This window comes from Denticeps clupeoides, chromosome 5 (assembly GCF_900700375.1).
Source record: "Denticeps clupeoides chromosome 5, fDenClu1.1, whole genome shotgun sequence".
Classification (NCBI taxonomy): Eukaryota; Metazoa; Chordata; class Actinopteri; order Clupeiformes; family Denticipitidae; genus Denticeps; species Denticeps clupeoides.
The window spans coordinates 27,803,580-27,818,246 of record NC_041711.1 but is presented as its reverse complement, the minus strand read 5'-3'; the positions used below and the strand labels follow the sequence as shown (position 1 = coordinate 27,818,246).

The 14,667-nt window shown below is 46.3% G+C and overlaps 2 protein-coding genes across 4 annotated transcripts; one reads left to right on the top strand and one right to left on the bottom strand.

Annotated features, from left to right (window-relative positions):
- Nucleotides 1–345: 345 nt before the first annotated feature.
- On the top strand, nt 346–7,805 carry brd2b (bromodomain containing 2b). Of its 3 annotated transcripts, none has more exons than XM_028979328.1 (12): nt 346–462; nt 1,284–1,587; nt 1,671–1,808; nt 1,884–2,031; nt 2,125–2,309; nt 2,504–2,956; nt 3,982–4,110; nt 4,227–4,490; nt 4,614–4,855; nt 4,962–5,278; nt 5,376–5,504; nt 6,499–7,805. In XM_028979328.1, exons 1-12 carry the CDS (start codon nt 431–433, stop codon nt 6,621–6,623), a joined length of 2,466 nt encoding a protein of 821 aa, XP_028835161.1. In that variant the 5' UTR covers nt 346–430; the 3' UTR covers nt 6,624–7,805. The 3 variants fall into 3 exon arrangements, with proteins under 3 accessions (XP_028835161.1, XP_028835160.1, XP_028835159.1); XM_028979327.1 differs by having other exon boundaries at nt 6,496–7,805; XM_028979326.1 differs by having other exon boundaries at nt 1,671–2,031; nt 6,496–7,805.
- Nucleotides 7,806–8,820: 1,015 nt separating this feature from the next.
- On the bottom strand, nt 8,821–14,544 carry tap1 (transporter 1, ATP-binding cassette, sub-family B (MDR/TAP)). Its single transcript, XM_028979181.1, has 13 exons — nt 14,138–14,544; nt 13,553–13,909; nt 13,275–13,467; nt 12,675–12,789; nt 12,439–12,569; nt 11,874–12,079; nt 11,553–11,750; nt 11,234–11,362; nt 10,699–10,887; nt 10,401–10,574; nt 9,805–9,964; nt 9,593–9,729; nt 8,821–9,504 (listed from the first exon to the last, which is right to left on the bottom strand). The coding sequence occupies exons 2-13, from the start codon at nt 13,874–13,876 to the stop codon at nt 9,244–9,246; spliced, it is 2,217 nt and encodes a 738-aa protein (XP_028835014.1). The 5' UTR covers nt 13,877–13,909; nt 14,138–14,544; the 3' UTR covers nt 8,821–9,243.
- Between the last annotated feature and the right edge of the window lie 123 nt (nt 14,545–14,667).

The following is a 14,667-nucleotide window of genomic DNA, read 5'->3' as shown; positions in this document are numbered from 1 at the left end:
GCAAAGCACCGTCCCCACACACTGCTCCCCGGACGCCTGTCATGGCCGCCCACTGCTCACTCAGGGTGATGGGTTAAATGCAGAGGACAAATTTCACTGTGTGCACCATGTGCTGTGCTGCTGTGTATCACGCGTGACAATCACTTCACTTTCTTTCTTTCTAAATTTAATTGTAACGTCCACCGCAAATGACGCTTTCCTAGTGGGACACGATGCGGACACGATGACAGACAGCAAAATAAACCAATTACATTTTGGAAGTTGGTGGCGGCAGATGAGGCCCCGCCCACCACCGAACGCTTGATAATTGTCCCACCGGAAGTGACGCGTAGTTAGTCACGGCGCGCCGGGAAGGAATGAGCTGGCAGTGAACTGCGGCGACGAACGTTGCTGGGAATTCGGGTTAAGTTGTCAATCCGAATCCATCCCGATGGAGGCGGCGGTCACTTCGCCTCTGGACAGGTATCGCTCGGAAGGCTTTCCGCGCTCGCCTCCGATTACGCGTGTTTTCGTAGCGCGTGGCAAGAAATCGAATCTCTTTGTAAAAATCTCGGCGTCTGCGTGGAAGTCGCCGCGGAACGGCCTGTTTTGTTTCCTTTAATCCCATAAAAAAAAAACGTTGTTCGGCCCCGGGTGGAAAACCAGGCTGGCCCGCCCGTCCAAACTACGTTGCCGCCATTTTCCTCCCGTCGGCATGGCGACTGTGGCGGCGGCGGCGACGTTCCCGGGATGCGGGGCCGCGCGTCGTCCTCCGCTGTTAATTGGCGCGTTGCCGTCGCGTCGCGTTTACGCGTGACGCTGCATCGGTTGTAACCGTGGTGACGCAGCCGCTGCCCGCGCGTCCGGTGGCGCGTTCACGTTCGTGTTTACAAACACTCCGTCCATGTGACGACCGGTTCGCGACACGACTCGGCGTTACGAGTCTGCTGCCACCCACGTATGCTTGTATTTAACCATTTTTAGCCTCAGATATGTTAATGTCTAGCGATGTGACTTGGCTTGTGTATTAGACGTTTTCCGGCCATGTGAAAGTGAAGGGATTGTCAATGTGATGCTGAGCACACGGTCCACTGCATTTAACCCATCTCCCTTGGTGAGCAGTGGGCAGCCATGACAGGGGAGCAGTGTGGGGACGTGGCACCTTGGTGGGTCCAGATTCGAACCGGCAACCTTCTGATTACTGGGGCCGCTTCCTTAACCGCTAGGCCACCACTGCACCCTAATGTGCTAGAATTCCATTATTATTCCTACAGTACAAATTCTGGGTTTTTCATTATCTGTAGCTGCTCCCTGGGAACAGGCCTGTCTCCCGTTGGTGGCCTGGAGATGAGCGTGTCCAGCTCAGGGAAGCGCATTCGTAAGCCCTCGCTCCTGTTCGAGGGCTTTGAGAGTCCAGCTTTGCTTAATGCACCGCCCACCCCTGGGCCGACTCTGCCCTACCAACCCCCTGTCAGAGACCCAAGCCGGCAGGGCCGCATGACCAATCAGCTGCAGTTCCTCCAGAAGGTCATGGTGAAGGCACTGTGGCGCCACCACTTTGCTTGGCCCTTCCATGAGCCTGTGGATGCCGTGCGGCTCAACCTGCCGGTGGGTGACCGTCGCGTCCACGTTTCATTTGCAAATGAAGCAAAATTTGCATTTTAGTTCTTTTAAATTTTTTTTTTGGACAGGACTACCATAAAATAATCACACAGCCAATGGACTTGGGCACAATCAGGAAAAGGCTGGAGAACAACTTCTATCGAAACGCTAGCGAATGCATAATGGACTTTAACACAATGTTCACCAACTGCTACATCTACAACAAGGTAGGCATGCGTCAGCAAAGCCAGCTTTTTTACTTCTGCCTCCTTTTTGCCGACTTTGCTTGTCTCTGTTTGCAGCCGACAGATGACATTGTGATGATGGCTGAGACTCTGGAGAAGGTTTTCCTGCAAAAGGTGTCTCAAATGCCAGATGAGGAGATGGAATTGCCCCCTCCAGCGCCCCGCAGCAGATCATCCAAAAGCTCGAAAGGCCGCAAGAGCAAAAGTAAATTGCTTGTGGAGCGTAAATAGATTTGCGTGGTACTCGCCAGAATCAGAAATGTGCGCCTCACGTGGGGTCCCTGCCGTTCATTTCCAGGTGGATTAAGTTCAGCTCAGCAGGTGCCAGCTGTGTCTCAGTCTGCTTACTCGTCCTCCTCACCCGACATGGCCGACTCGCGCTACTATACACCTCCGCCGCAGACGATGCCAACCAAGAGCCTGCCGCCTCCAACCGTTCTCGGGGGCCCTGGCATGCTTGTACTGCCCCAGCTCACTGCCAAGGTGACTGCTTTGCTGTGTCAGAGTTTGTCTTCTGACCAAATTAACCCAAAGGGTGTCTTCACTTTGACATTTTGAAGGAACCACTGCCTTTTTTTTTTTTTTTTTTAAATAAGACAAATTTTAATTTTCTTCTTTTATTGTTTGGCCTAGAGTTCTCCTGTCATTAGAAAAATCTCTTTATTTCCCTTCCACAGAAGAAGGGTGTGAAGCGTAAGGCGGACACCACCACCCCCACCACCGTGCCATATCCAATGGCAGTCTCGGCCACGGCTGCAATGGGCGGAATGGGTAAGGGCAGAGGACTGGGTATGGATGGGCAGCTCTCCCTCATGCCCATCTCTGTGGATTGCCAGGCCGGCCTGGAGCCCGTGCTGCCGGGTAAGATCCTGGCCCGTCGGCGGGAGAGCGGCAGGCCCATCAAGCCGCCCAGGAAAGATCTGCCGGACTCCGTGCGACAGACCCAGCTGTCTCGCCGCGGGAAGCTCGGCCCGCAGCTGCGCTACTGCAGTGGAATTCTCAAAGAGCTGCGCTCAAAGAAGTACACTGCCTATGCCTGGCCCTTCTACAAGCCTGTCAACGCCTCCGCGCTTGGAATTCATGACTACCACGACATTATCAAGCACCCAATGGACCTAAGTACCATCAAGGTATGAAGAGTCTGGAATCTGATCTAAAGCATACGGTTTAACAAGTGTTTAAAAATGAGAGAAATTCGTTGGTTCTCAATCTGATTACATGACACAACCTCATTGGGCACATCACCCAGATATTCATGGCGCTGGTTCCCCGTGATGCCCTGAATCAATTTCTAGCAAGGATCTCCCAATACGATACGTATCATTATAAAATTTTATCACAATATATTGGGATGCTGCACATACTGCCATAGTTCACTGAAAATGTTAAAACTGAGATGAAGTACAAGATACTGAGATTCGTCTGTCATGTTTTGAGATTTCAAACATTGAGGTGCCTGAAATGCTGAGTAATTCTGAGCACCCAGCTGTACGGTGCCATACAGTGGGAGAGGGGATTTACAGTCAAACTGTATGGCTGGTTCTCTTCTCTGTTACAAAAGAAAATAGCACCACTAGGTTGACTAAATTTGCATAAAAAAAATATGGACATTTGATGTGCCTGTATCAATAGAATATCACCACGTACAATATTGTGGTATATTGCTGTATTGATAATAGGTGGTAGTAGCCTAGTGGATAACACACTCGCCTATGAACCAGAAGAACCGGGTTCGAATCCCACTTACTACCATTGTGTCCCTGAGCAAGATGCTTAACCTTTCCAGGGGGAAACTGTCCCTGTAACTACTGATTGTAAGTCGCTCTGGATAAGGGCGTCTGGTAAATGCCGTAAATGTACTGAGATAACTGAGTGTCATGTAGGTCTGCACCCGCCTACTAGTTCCCAGTTGATAACGAGATAAAACCCGAAAACAGAACATTTCTTGTCTTCAGTTAACTCAAAATGTGCGCTTATCTGAAACGTCTATGTACATTTTATGTTCTCACACTTTTAATTGAGAAGCACCGCAGTCATGCTGAGCTTGAATGTTAGTCCTCATCTGTAATTTGCTCCGTATAATTGCTTGTAATGCGCTGAAAATGCTCGTAGTGTGGGTGTCATGGTTGTAATTAAAGCCCTCCCTCCCTTCCAGAGAAAGATGGATGAGAGGGAGTATAACGACTCTCAGCAGTTTGCTGCTGACGTCAGACTCATGTTCTCCAACTGCTACAAGTACAACCCTCCTGACCATGAAGTGGTAGGCATGGCCCGCAAGCTTCAGGTACTCGACGTTTATTAAATTGCTCTGCCAGATTGGAGCTTTTCGTGAACTCGTTGAGGATTTTTGTATTGCGCTGCTGTGTGAACAGCATCCTTCTCCTGTGGTCCCATCCTCAGGATGTCTTTGAGTTCCGCTTTGCCAAGATGCCTGACGAAGTTCTTGAGGAGGACATGGTTCCTGTCTCTGTTGGCCGGGCAATGGGGTTGCTGGGCAGGCACTCCTCCTCCACCACCTCTTCCTCGTCGTCATCTTCCTCGTCGTCGTCCTCGTCTGAGAGTGAGCCTAGCAGTGAGAGTGAAAGTGAGGGCAGCCCAAGTTCTGACAGTGAGGAGGAGCGAGCTCAACGACTGGCCCAGCTTCAGGACCAAGTCTGCACACAGGTACCCTGCTGCCTGTAGAGTAAATTTCACACGCACATCTTGGTATTTTCATTAACATCAGGCGTATGATTTCCACAGTTATGAATCATTGACCGCTGTGTAATAATGTGCTCCCACCCACAGCTCAGAGCCGTACACGAGCAGCTGGCCGCCCTGTCGCAACCCATCATGAAGCCCAAGAAAAAACGGGAGAAGAAGAAAGACAAGAAGAAGAGGAATAAGAGCGACAAGCGAAAAGTGAGCCGGAGAGGCGCGCTGGAGGACGGCGAGAATCCGGCCAGTCTCCCCAAGGCCAAGTCGAGCCGAGCAGCTCCTTCCTCTCAGGGCAAGAAGGCAGCTGCCAAAAAGAGCAGCAAGAGCAACAGGTGAACCGTGATGACGGAAACTTCCTCCTTCCTGCCTCCTGTCCATTTAGAATTCGAGTGATGAGGGGTTTTCATGTGGTCTTTCTCCCCCCCATCTGTATGGCAGGAACTCCAAGAAATCGCACGTGGGACATGCCGCTGCTGCCCCCTCTATGCTGCCGCATTACGACTCTGAAGAGGAGGAGGAGGGCGGCAGCCCCATGAGCTACGACGAGAAGCGGCAGCTCAGCCTGGACATCAACAAGCTGCCGGGAGAGAAGCTGGGTCGCGTTGTCCACATCATCCAATCCCGCGAGCCCTCGCTGCGTAACACCAATCCGGAAGAAATTGAGATCGACTTTGAGACGCTCAAGCCATCCACACTGCGTGACCTGGAGCACTATGTCATGGCATGTCTGAGAAAGAAACCACGGAATCCCAATGGTAACTTCCCTGGCGGTGAATGTGTTCATGTAATTGGGGAAAAAAATAAAAGTTAGTTTAGACAATGAAACAACTTGAGAAATGTTTGTATTCGCAGTGGTGAAAAAGACTAGTGGTGGGAAGTCAAAAGAGGAAATTGCTCTGGAGAAGAAACGAGAGCTGGAGAGGAGGCTGCAGGATGTCAGCGGCCAGCTCAACTCTGGCAAGAAACCCCCCAAGTCCAAGGGTGAGAATTTTGCCATAAACAATTTGGGACTAAGTACAAAGCGTAATTTCCAGACCGTAGAGCACACCTATATAGGCTGCACCTACTCATAAAAGAAAAATAAGTCGCAACTGTCCCAGTTTAAACATGAGATTTTACAGGAAACGTTTTTTTTTTTTTTTTTTATATAAATGCTGGTAATATCCACCACTACATCACAACCATTCTTTTAACTGTACTAAAGTTGTATTAGAATAGAATAGCCTGAAGGTATGCAATTACTCAATCACATTTTCTCAGCGAAAATACAGGAAAAGCAAAAGTTATTGATCACTATTCCATGCAGCACCTCTATTTTCTTTTTTGACAGCCGTACTGATTTGCTTTTTAACTGGCTTATCTGAAGAATTAAGTGTGAGTGAGTTTGCCAAATCCGTTTCATTCATCCGTTGCACTCTGACCTGTTCAGTAATTCCATTGGTCTCTTTCAACAAGGTTAGGAAGCTAGTTAGCCCATAAAAATGTGTAAATTATCTGCAGTGGGGGAAAAGTAGCGGCTTATATGCCGAATGACGCTGTTGCTCTCACATCCACAATGTTTTTATGACCTCTGTAGCCATTCGTGTTGTGGCAATGCGTGAGTATGTTCCTTCCTCTTTAAAGAATATTTAGATTAAATTGTAATTTTCTTGTTGTCGAACTTTGTGTACAGAATCTACAACAGAGTGAATAAAATAGATGTATTCATAGTTGGGGTCCTAGTGAACCGGAATTGATCTCTTCACCGATGGTAACTTAAGCACGTTGTAAGTCGCTCTGGATAAGGCCCTAAATGTAAAATGTAAATGGTGTGCTGGAGGACTGGGTTTGGAGCTTCATTCAATAATTTGTATATATTTATTAGAGCCGTTGTGTGAATGGAGTCACAGAGTGCGTTCTGTCTAGACTGCTCATGATTTTCGCCCTCTTGATGGTGTAATGTGGGTTGTTTCTCCTTTTATCTGTTCACCAGTAGAACAGCCCAGCAGTGAATCTCATCCTGTGACGTCTCGTCTTAGCGCCAGCAGCTCCAGCTCTGATTCTTCTTCTTCATCGTCATCATCCTCCTCCTCCTCTTCAGACACCAGTGACTCTGACTGATAGGTCATGGCTAAGGGCTGTAAAAGACAGGAACATCTCAGGGACCAGAGGTTGCTGAGAGCAGCTTGGGGGAAAAACAGAGGAATAATTTCCTTCGTTCCTCCATTCAACCCTGCTTCTATCTGTCTGCTTTGAGGAAGACAAAAGCAGATATGGCCTTTGGATGCTCCCAATGTGTGATTTGTTACTGTCTCACATTTCTGTGTAAATTGTACAGATATTATTATACTTTTTTCTTTTATAAAGAAGCATTTTACAGAAGCAGCCCATAGTGGGAGACTTTAAGGAGAGACTGTGGTTATGGGATCAGTTGTAATAAGCTTTAAAGTAGCATCTGCAGGATGTGGTGCATAAATGGATATTAGTTTTGTTTTGTACATCCATATAGACACTTCAGCTTTTTTTTTTTTTCCTCTCCATTTTTCTTTAATAGTTTCAGTTGACCACTTTGTGGTTATTAGCCATCCTTTTACATCCGTGGTTAACTGATGTGACACTCACAGAGTAGTGGCATCCTCCCTTAGTTTTCAAATATTTTAGGGTGGGGAAAACCTCTCCCTGTTGTAGCGCTAGGTTTTTTTTTTTTTTGTTTTTTTTTTTAAATAGACCCCTGCAATATGCACGTACAACAGGGCTGAGCAATTTCGCCTCAGCATGATGTGGTGAGATGTGTGCGTTTTTAATGGTATGAAGACTACAGGAGAATAACACTTGAACTCTTCTGCTACGCAGCAGTATGAAGGGGCATATTTGACTGTTTTATTGTCCAGCCTTTTCTCTCCGTAAAACAAATTATATCCTACTTATCACAAATGGGCCTAAATAGTGGCCTGTTGAACGTTGTTGGTATTAAACATTTAAAAAAAAAAAAAAATCTATATCTTAAAGGAGATGTGAATACTTCGTTAAACTCAGGAGAGATCTTGCTCGCAGAGGTGCACATTAACAACGAAACCTGCAGAACCCATTTCAAATGCATGTGACATAGTAGAGTGTTGCTCATGTGGCCAGTTGTGGGTTGACCCTGCCCACCGCCCCAAAGTTTTCTTTGGCTTCTAATCCGTTCTTCACGTTTTTTTCTCAACATCGCTGAGCTTACGAGTCAATACTGTACCAACCCCTTGCTGTGGCTACAAAGCATTATCTCTGAGCTGTACACATTAAAGAGATTTGTTCCTTATACGCATGTATTGTCTATTTTGGTATCTGGAAAGAGCAGGGCGCTTTTGACACACGCATGTGAAAGAACCCATTGCTTGCATGTTTTATAAGTGGTGACACTGAGCAAAGCACCGTTTCATGGCTGCTCACAAACGGTGATGGTTAAAAGCAGAGGACTGTGCTTGCTGTGCTTCACAATGAGACACAATTCCAAGTTCTTCCCCAATAATAGTTTTTTGCAGCGATTGTACAGATCCCAGAGAAGAATGTTGTAATGATGCGAGGCGCAGTGCCCATTCACCGTGTCCCTGGAGCTCATTAGGCAAAACTAAGTGAAACTGATGCTGAACGGCTTCCGACTGTCCCTGTCGAATGCAGCCTCAGCTCATGATTCATGGAGCGCTGATGAAGTCATTTGCGTATTAGTAGGCTTCACCATCTGTGTTAGGACATAGCTCAGATATGCTTTCCCATTTCTTTCATTTCTCATTTTTAAGTCAGGTCGGAGAGGAAGTCTACAATTCTTATTGCTGAACATTTGGTATGTATGAAGAAATAACAGTTTACACTGCAACGTGTATATTTTATGAGTTTTGACAGGTTTATATTCAGATTTGTTAAGTTTTAAATCATTTTAGCAGTCTTGGATATTATCTTTCCAAAGCAATTGTGTTTCTTGGTGGAGCCAGCAGCTTGTTTCACTTCACTTGACTGGATGCTGCGTCCACATCACTAGGCATGTTAAATCAACTGTGGTTTCATTGAAATTGGCTGTAAAAATAACAAGTTATTGTTTTGTTTCATGAAATAATCTAGATTTTTTTTTTTACCCTGGTTCACGTTGACCATGGTGTCAAATTCAAAACTATGACAATCTGACCCTGGCTCTGGTATTTATGGAAAGAAGAAATTCAATACAACTTCAGATATCAAACAAGGACACGTATGCAGCATCCAATGGATTACAGTTCTCAGAAAGCAAAACCCTTTACATTCAAGGGAGGCCAGATAAGAAAAGAAAAATTCAAGCGGGTGATACAATTCTACATTTATTGAAAATGAGAGATGGGTGGAGAACAAATCTGCTTGGACAATATGATGAATCTGAATATCTGGGCTCAAGTGACAAATTTGTGATTGTCACCGCAATCACGCTAATTCACTGCGAAGTTCATCAGTTGATTACATAGACATAATTTAAAGAGCATTTCTTAGTATTCATAAATCCTTTTAATAGATATATTTAAAGATTATACAAGATATTTAGTCTTAAATTCACAACAAGTTAAAAAGCTATACAGAACTGAAAAATATAAATATGAATATATCAGCATTAAAACAGGTAAATGATAAACGTTCTATAAACACCCAGTTGAGAAACACCTAATGTGAAATATGAATCTGTGCAATACAGACCAAAAGTAATGCCCGGTTTCAAAGTACGATGTCTTACGGCCTCTTAATTCACCCCAGTAATCTCAGATGACCGCTCCTCATTGTCGACCCCGGTGTTGCGTTGAAAGGGCATGTTCTGCTTCCGCACCAGCTCTGCGTAGAGTCCATCTTTCTGCACCAGCTCGTCGTGGGTGCCCTCTTCCTTTATCTCTCCCTCTTGGAGGAAGATGATGTGGTCGGCCTGTTTCACTGCGCTCAGCCGATGAGCAATCAGCAGCACAGAGCATTTTTCAGTCTTCCTCAGGTTGTCCAGAGCCTGATGCACCTATATGAAGACGTGAACACAGTACAGCAAATATCCCAGACCAGATTTTCTGATAATGCTAAGCCCAGACCATGACAAATCTTCTGACCTGGAATTCAGTCTCTGTGTCCAGGGAACTAGTGGCGTCGTCTAACACAAGGATTTTGGGGTGTCGAATGAGGGCTCTAGCTATGGCGATACGTTGCTTCTGCCCCCCAGAAACCTTGTCTCCTTTGGACCCAGCGTCTGTAAAAGCCCAGTCAAATTTTCAGCAGGATCCATCAGATATCAGGCCCTGGCCTTGTGATTTCTGGAACATACCTGTTTCATAACCATCAGGCAGCTGACTGATGAACTTGTGAGCGCTGGCCAGTTTGGCTGCCCTGTATACCTCCTCATTGGTTGCATCCTCTTTCCCATATTTGATGTTGTCCTTCAAAGAGCGGGCGAAGAGCTTTGGCTCCTGGCTCACCACGCTAATCTGAGTTAGGACATATTTGTTACATTGCAATAGCATTATAGCAACAACAATAACCTTATGACCAAAAGCACATATAAATACACATCTAAAAAGTCTTTGCAATTTAATCTCCTCTTTAATCCCTTGTGTGTGTGTGTGTGTGTGTGTGTGTGTGTGTGTGTGTGTGTGTGTGTGTGTGTGTGTGTGTGTGTGCTCTCCCCGTGGTGGGGCTGGTTTCCTCCGGATTCTCTGGTTTCCTCCTGCTGTCCATGTAAACTATGTGAAATGGTGACTGATGTCTCCATAGGTGTGTGAGTGAATGGTGTGAGTCTGTGTTCTGTAGTGGTCTGCCACCCCCCGACCTGCATATTTTTTATGATATTCCTATTTTTGGAATAGTATACACTTTTAAAACAAATGAAAAAAAAAAACTTATCACACAGGAAAGTGACAGAACCTTGTCATGTAAATACTGGATCTTGTAGCTCTGCAATGATTCTCCGTCTAAAAGGATGTCACCTTCTTTAGGTTGGTAAAACCTCTCAAGCAGGTTCACCAAGGTGGACTTCCCACCGCCAGATGGGCCTACTACTGCGGTCATCTGACCAGGCTTCAGCTCCAGAGACACACCCTGCAGAGAGAAAGATCTTTCTCTGTAACTGCAGCATGTATAAGTGGACAGAAAGCATCAACAGTCTTACAACTCTGTTACGTCACATTGCGGCTTTGTTTCATAAAACCTTCAGTACACTTGCCTTTAGCACAAGTGTGTCTGACCTCTTCGCATAAGCAAAACTTATATTCCTGAAGTGGACATGCCCCTTAATCTCCTGAGGAGCCAAAGATCCCTCAGGAGGAACCCGAGGCTCTCTGTCCACATATTCAAAGATCTTCTCTGAGGCACCAATAGCCTTCTTCACATGGGGGTAGTAAGACATCAAGACCTGCATGTAGTAAGAACAGCAAAAAATGTCTGAAGCAGCGCAATGAAACTGTTTAAGTTAAGTTTGTTAAGTTCGTTTAAAATTTTACTCAGGGATTGCAGCAAAAGTGCAGCCATTGCAGCTCTCTGCATGCTTCTCTTTCTATACCACAGCAACAGGGATTCTGATGTCTGATTCAGTAGTAAATATTACTTCACATGCTTCTAATGAGATGATTTAGATCTGAAATTTTGTGTCGTAAGATTAGACTTTAAGAAACATTCTAGAACAAAAACGAATGACGCCAGCCTTCACACAACATTCTATGGTCAATATGAGCTTTACTTATAACTTCATGGTTCCATACCTCCACTGCACTGGAGAACTGGAGCTCGTACAGCACAAAGGACACCAGATCTCCACTGCTAACGGTACCACCGGTTACCAAGCGCCCACCGTAGTAGAGGATACTAACTTTCAGAGCCAGGCTGGACAGCTAGAAGGAAGCATTTAAGACGATGACACTCATTTATCTATACCACAGGGTATAGACATTCAGTTTGCATTTTTATGTCATCAGAGCACCTACTTGTGTTAAAATGACAGGTATACCATCAAATCTGCTTGTGAACTCAGTATTGTTTGCATTTTTTGTAAAAATGTTATATTGGTTGTGATGAACTTACACTGTTGGTCCATGTGGAGGCAGCGTAGGCTGCTGCTTCTTCTTTGTTGAGAGAGTATGTCTCCTCTAGCCGCTTCTCGTACCGCTTTGTCTCACCGTCCTCATTTGCAAAACTGCGCACAGTCTTCATTGATGAAAAGGTCTCCATGGCAACATCATTAGCCTTAGCAAGTGATTCTTGGACCTTCTTCGACAGTGACTAGGAGACAAGCGTTACATCACTAGTCACACGACAAGACAGATATGCATTGAATAAAGTCCCAACATGCCAAACACTTCCAATGTCCCGCTTCATTCGAAAAATACAAGCAATAAGGGTTACCTGATAGAACTGGCCAGAGAGTTCCGGAACAACCCAGATGACAGGCAGCCCCAGTGCAGTGAAGAGGGACAGCTTCCAGGACAGATTTACCATGAAGCCAAAGAGGAAAACGACCCGCATGAAGTACCACATGAGCAAGCTCAACTTCTCACTCAGGGACTCACTCATGGTGTTTGTGTCCGTGGTGATGCGTGACACAATGTCACCTGGAGAACAAACGAGTGCCAGCTGCCTGAAAATGTTCAGTGTGACGATTGTACATTTCCCACTTGTGGGACTAATGAAGGATCATCTTATAACACTGATCCATGACAGGTTTTAGGATACCAGATTGGCAATATCTTATTGAATGTAAAGCACACCTTGCATGACAAATAACAAGGGGACAAATGTATGTTCCAGTTACCTAGCAACATCTCTAAACCCAAAACACTGCTTGATACATGAACATACATAAGTTGGCTTTCAACATCACTCAGGAACGGATCAGCTCATCTTATTTTAATAAAATTCACATTCTATCATTCCCTCTGCTTGTATTATCCTGGTGAGCATACTGCTTTACCTGTGTGGGACACGTCAAAGAAACCAATCTCTTGCTTCAGCACAGACTGGAAGACGTGGCCCTGGATGTACATGTGTATTTTGCTCATGGTGACATTGTAAATGAGGTCACACACAAACTCGCACACAGCGCTGTGAGCAGAAGAAGGAAAGGGGGGCAGCAGTTATACTTGGACTCTATTAACTGTTGTGGACATTATGTATTACGTACGTATGTTCAGGTACGTGCGCTCTCACCTCATGACAGTGATGACAGACATGACCGTGATGGCGTAGGTGAACGCTTCAGGCTCGTCTTCATTCATTATCCAGTCTGTCATTTTGCCGGTGTAGTGAGGAATCGCCATCTCACCTGAAATGATTACATCGGCAGCATCGGTATCGTTTGAGTCCCACCCCACGCGCAACGTCCCAGGATGAACTCCTGATAGAGGGTGGTAGTAGCCTAGTGGGTAAGACACTCGCCTATGAACCAGAAGACCCGGGTTCGAATCCCACTTACTACCATTGTGTCCCTGAGCAAGACACTTAACCCTAAGTTGCTCCAGGGAGACTGTCCCTGTAACTACTGATTGTAAGTCGCTCTGGATAAGGGCGTCTGATAAATGCTGTAAATGTAAATGTAAATGATACGGATTAAGGGGTCACAGGGCGTGAACTGTGTTGAACTGCGTGGTTCTTTTGGTTCAATCAACTTTCACTTTCACTTCAACACACTCTTGATATGACCCAGAGCCAGGATATCTGCGAACCGGGGGAATTACGACGACTACAGCCCGTAAGCGTGGAAGTTTACCACTTTGTAGAGGTGTGTAGAGGTGATGAAAGGTGACCTACCCAGCGATGAAATGGTAACAAAGCAGACGACGGCTACAAAGTGCTTTGTGTATGGCTTCATGTAGCCCAGCAGCCTCTTCAGAGAAGCCCCGTTCTTTTGGGCCGGCACTTGCCATTTTTCCGCCAGGAGAGATGGCATGTACCGTTTCCAGAACAGGAGCGCCACAGCTACCACCGCATAACCCTGCAGCAACTACACACCAACCACAAGTTATTCCATCACTCGTTATCATTCCTCAAGTCCTCAGCACTTAGTGGAAAACTACATAAACACACACCCCCTGCCATGAGTGCCACCCCCAAAGAAGCTCCACGGCAGACTGTCCTGTGGCCCAGAGGAGGGTTATGTAGACCGGGGAGAGGAAGCTGAGGACTCCCACAGTCTGCCTCCCCTCGTGGCTCTTCATCCACTGCGGGCTGCCTGGAGAGGTGAAGATGAGGAGGTGGAGGACACAGGCCCTGAGGATCCCACCACCCCAGAGGGCTAGGAAGGGGTGAGAGGTCAGGCGTGGGGACAGCTGGGCCACGCCCACCACCTGCGCCACAACCACGTCCACGGCCAGGCAGAGCAGGAGGGACGACAAGGACGACATCTTCCGCATCCCGCCACGTCCCGACACGACCTGCAGCCTCGACTGTGGAGCAAAAAACGAAATGAATGAAAGCCAACAACAGAAAATGTCTTGGGTTGTTTTACTTTCACTTTCTAGTGTAAGGCGCACAAAACGGGTTTATTTGTAATATTTGGTGCTATGTCGGTGTTAGAAATGACGATAGGTCACACTGCTCGAGTGTAACACTTGATCAGGTAATTGGTGAATAATTAAAGTTAGAAGCACCACACGAAACGCCGCGAAACTTACTGTTGCACTGAGCTGCAAGATTCGCACCGGCCGCAATAATAAAACGTCCGAGAAAAAGCTGATGAACCGACGCTCTCCGTCGAAGTCTCGTTACTAAAAAAAAGTCCGGACTTTCCATCGGGTACCAAGCGAAACTGAAACTGTGACACTTCTCTCTTTACGATGACATATTCACGTGGGATTTAATTTTTCTTCCATTTGGATCATTCATATATGTATTTCAAAATCAAAAATAAAATTGCATGCATCATCAAAACTGAGGACTCCTAAAAGCACGAAATAAGAGTCTACACAACACAGTAGGCGCATAAACGCAGATTTACAGCAGCTCTGTAAACACGTTGTTCCAGATGATTTGCAGATCGGCCACTCTCCTCGGCCGCGCCACACGCCCCTCCTCCGGTCCCAGAAATCGCGTTTAGAGTGCGTGTATGGAAGACGCCCACAGCGGATCCCAGCGACAACGTTTTAGAGCGGATTCCCTTCCTGAAGCAACTCTTCCTATTTAACCGGGCTTGGGACCGACACCA

Excerpts from the sequence above, each read along its gene's own strand:
- tap1 (XM_028979181.1), bottom strand. The coding sequence starts at position 13,876 with ATGCGGAAGATGTCGTCCTTGTCGTCCCTCCTGCTCTGCCTGGCCGTG. Across the intron at positions 12,080-12,438 it reads CTTTGACGTGTCCCACACAG|GTGACATTGTGTCACGCATC; the intron begins GTAAAGCAGTAT and ends TTTGTTCTCCAG. Across the intron at positions 9,965-10,400 it reads TCCAGTATTTACATGACAAG|ATTAGCGTGGTGAGCCAGGA; the intron begins GTTCTGTCACTT and ends GTCCTAACTCAG.
- brd2b (XM_028979326.1), top strand. The coding sequence starts at position 431 with ATGGAGGCGGCGGTCACTTCGCCTCTGGACAG. Across the intron at positions 4,111-4,226 it reads GCATGGCCCGCAAGCTTCAG|GATGTCTTTGAGTTCCGCTT; the intron begins GTACTCGACGTT and ends TCCCATCCTCAG. Across the intron at positions 4,856-4,961 it reads AAGAGCAGCAAGAGCAACAG|GAACTCCAAGAAATCGCACG; the intron begins GTGAACCGTGAT and ends TCTGTATGGCAG.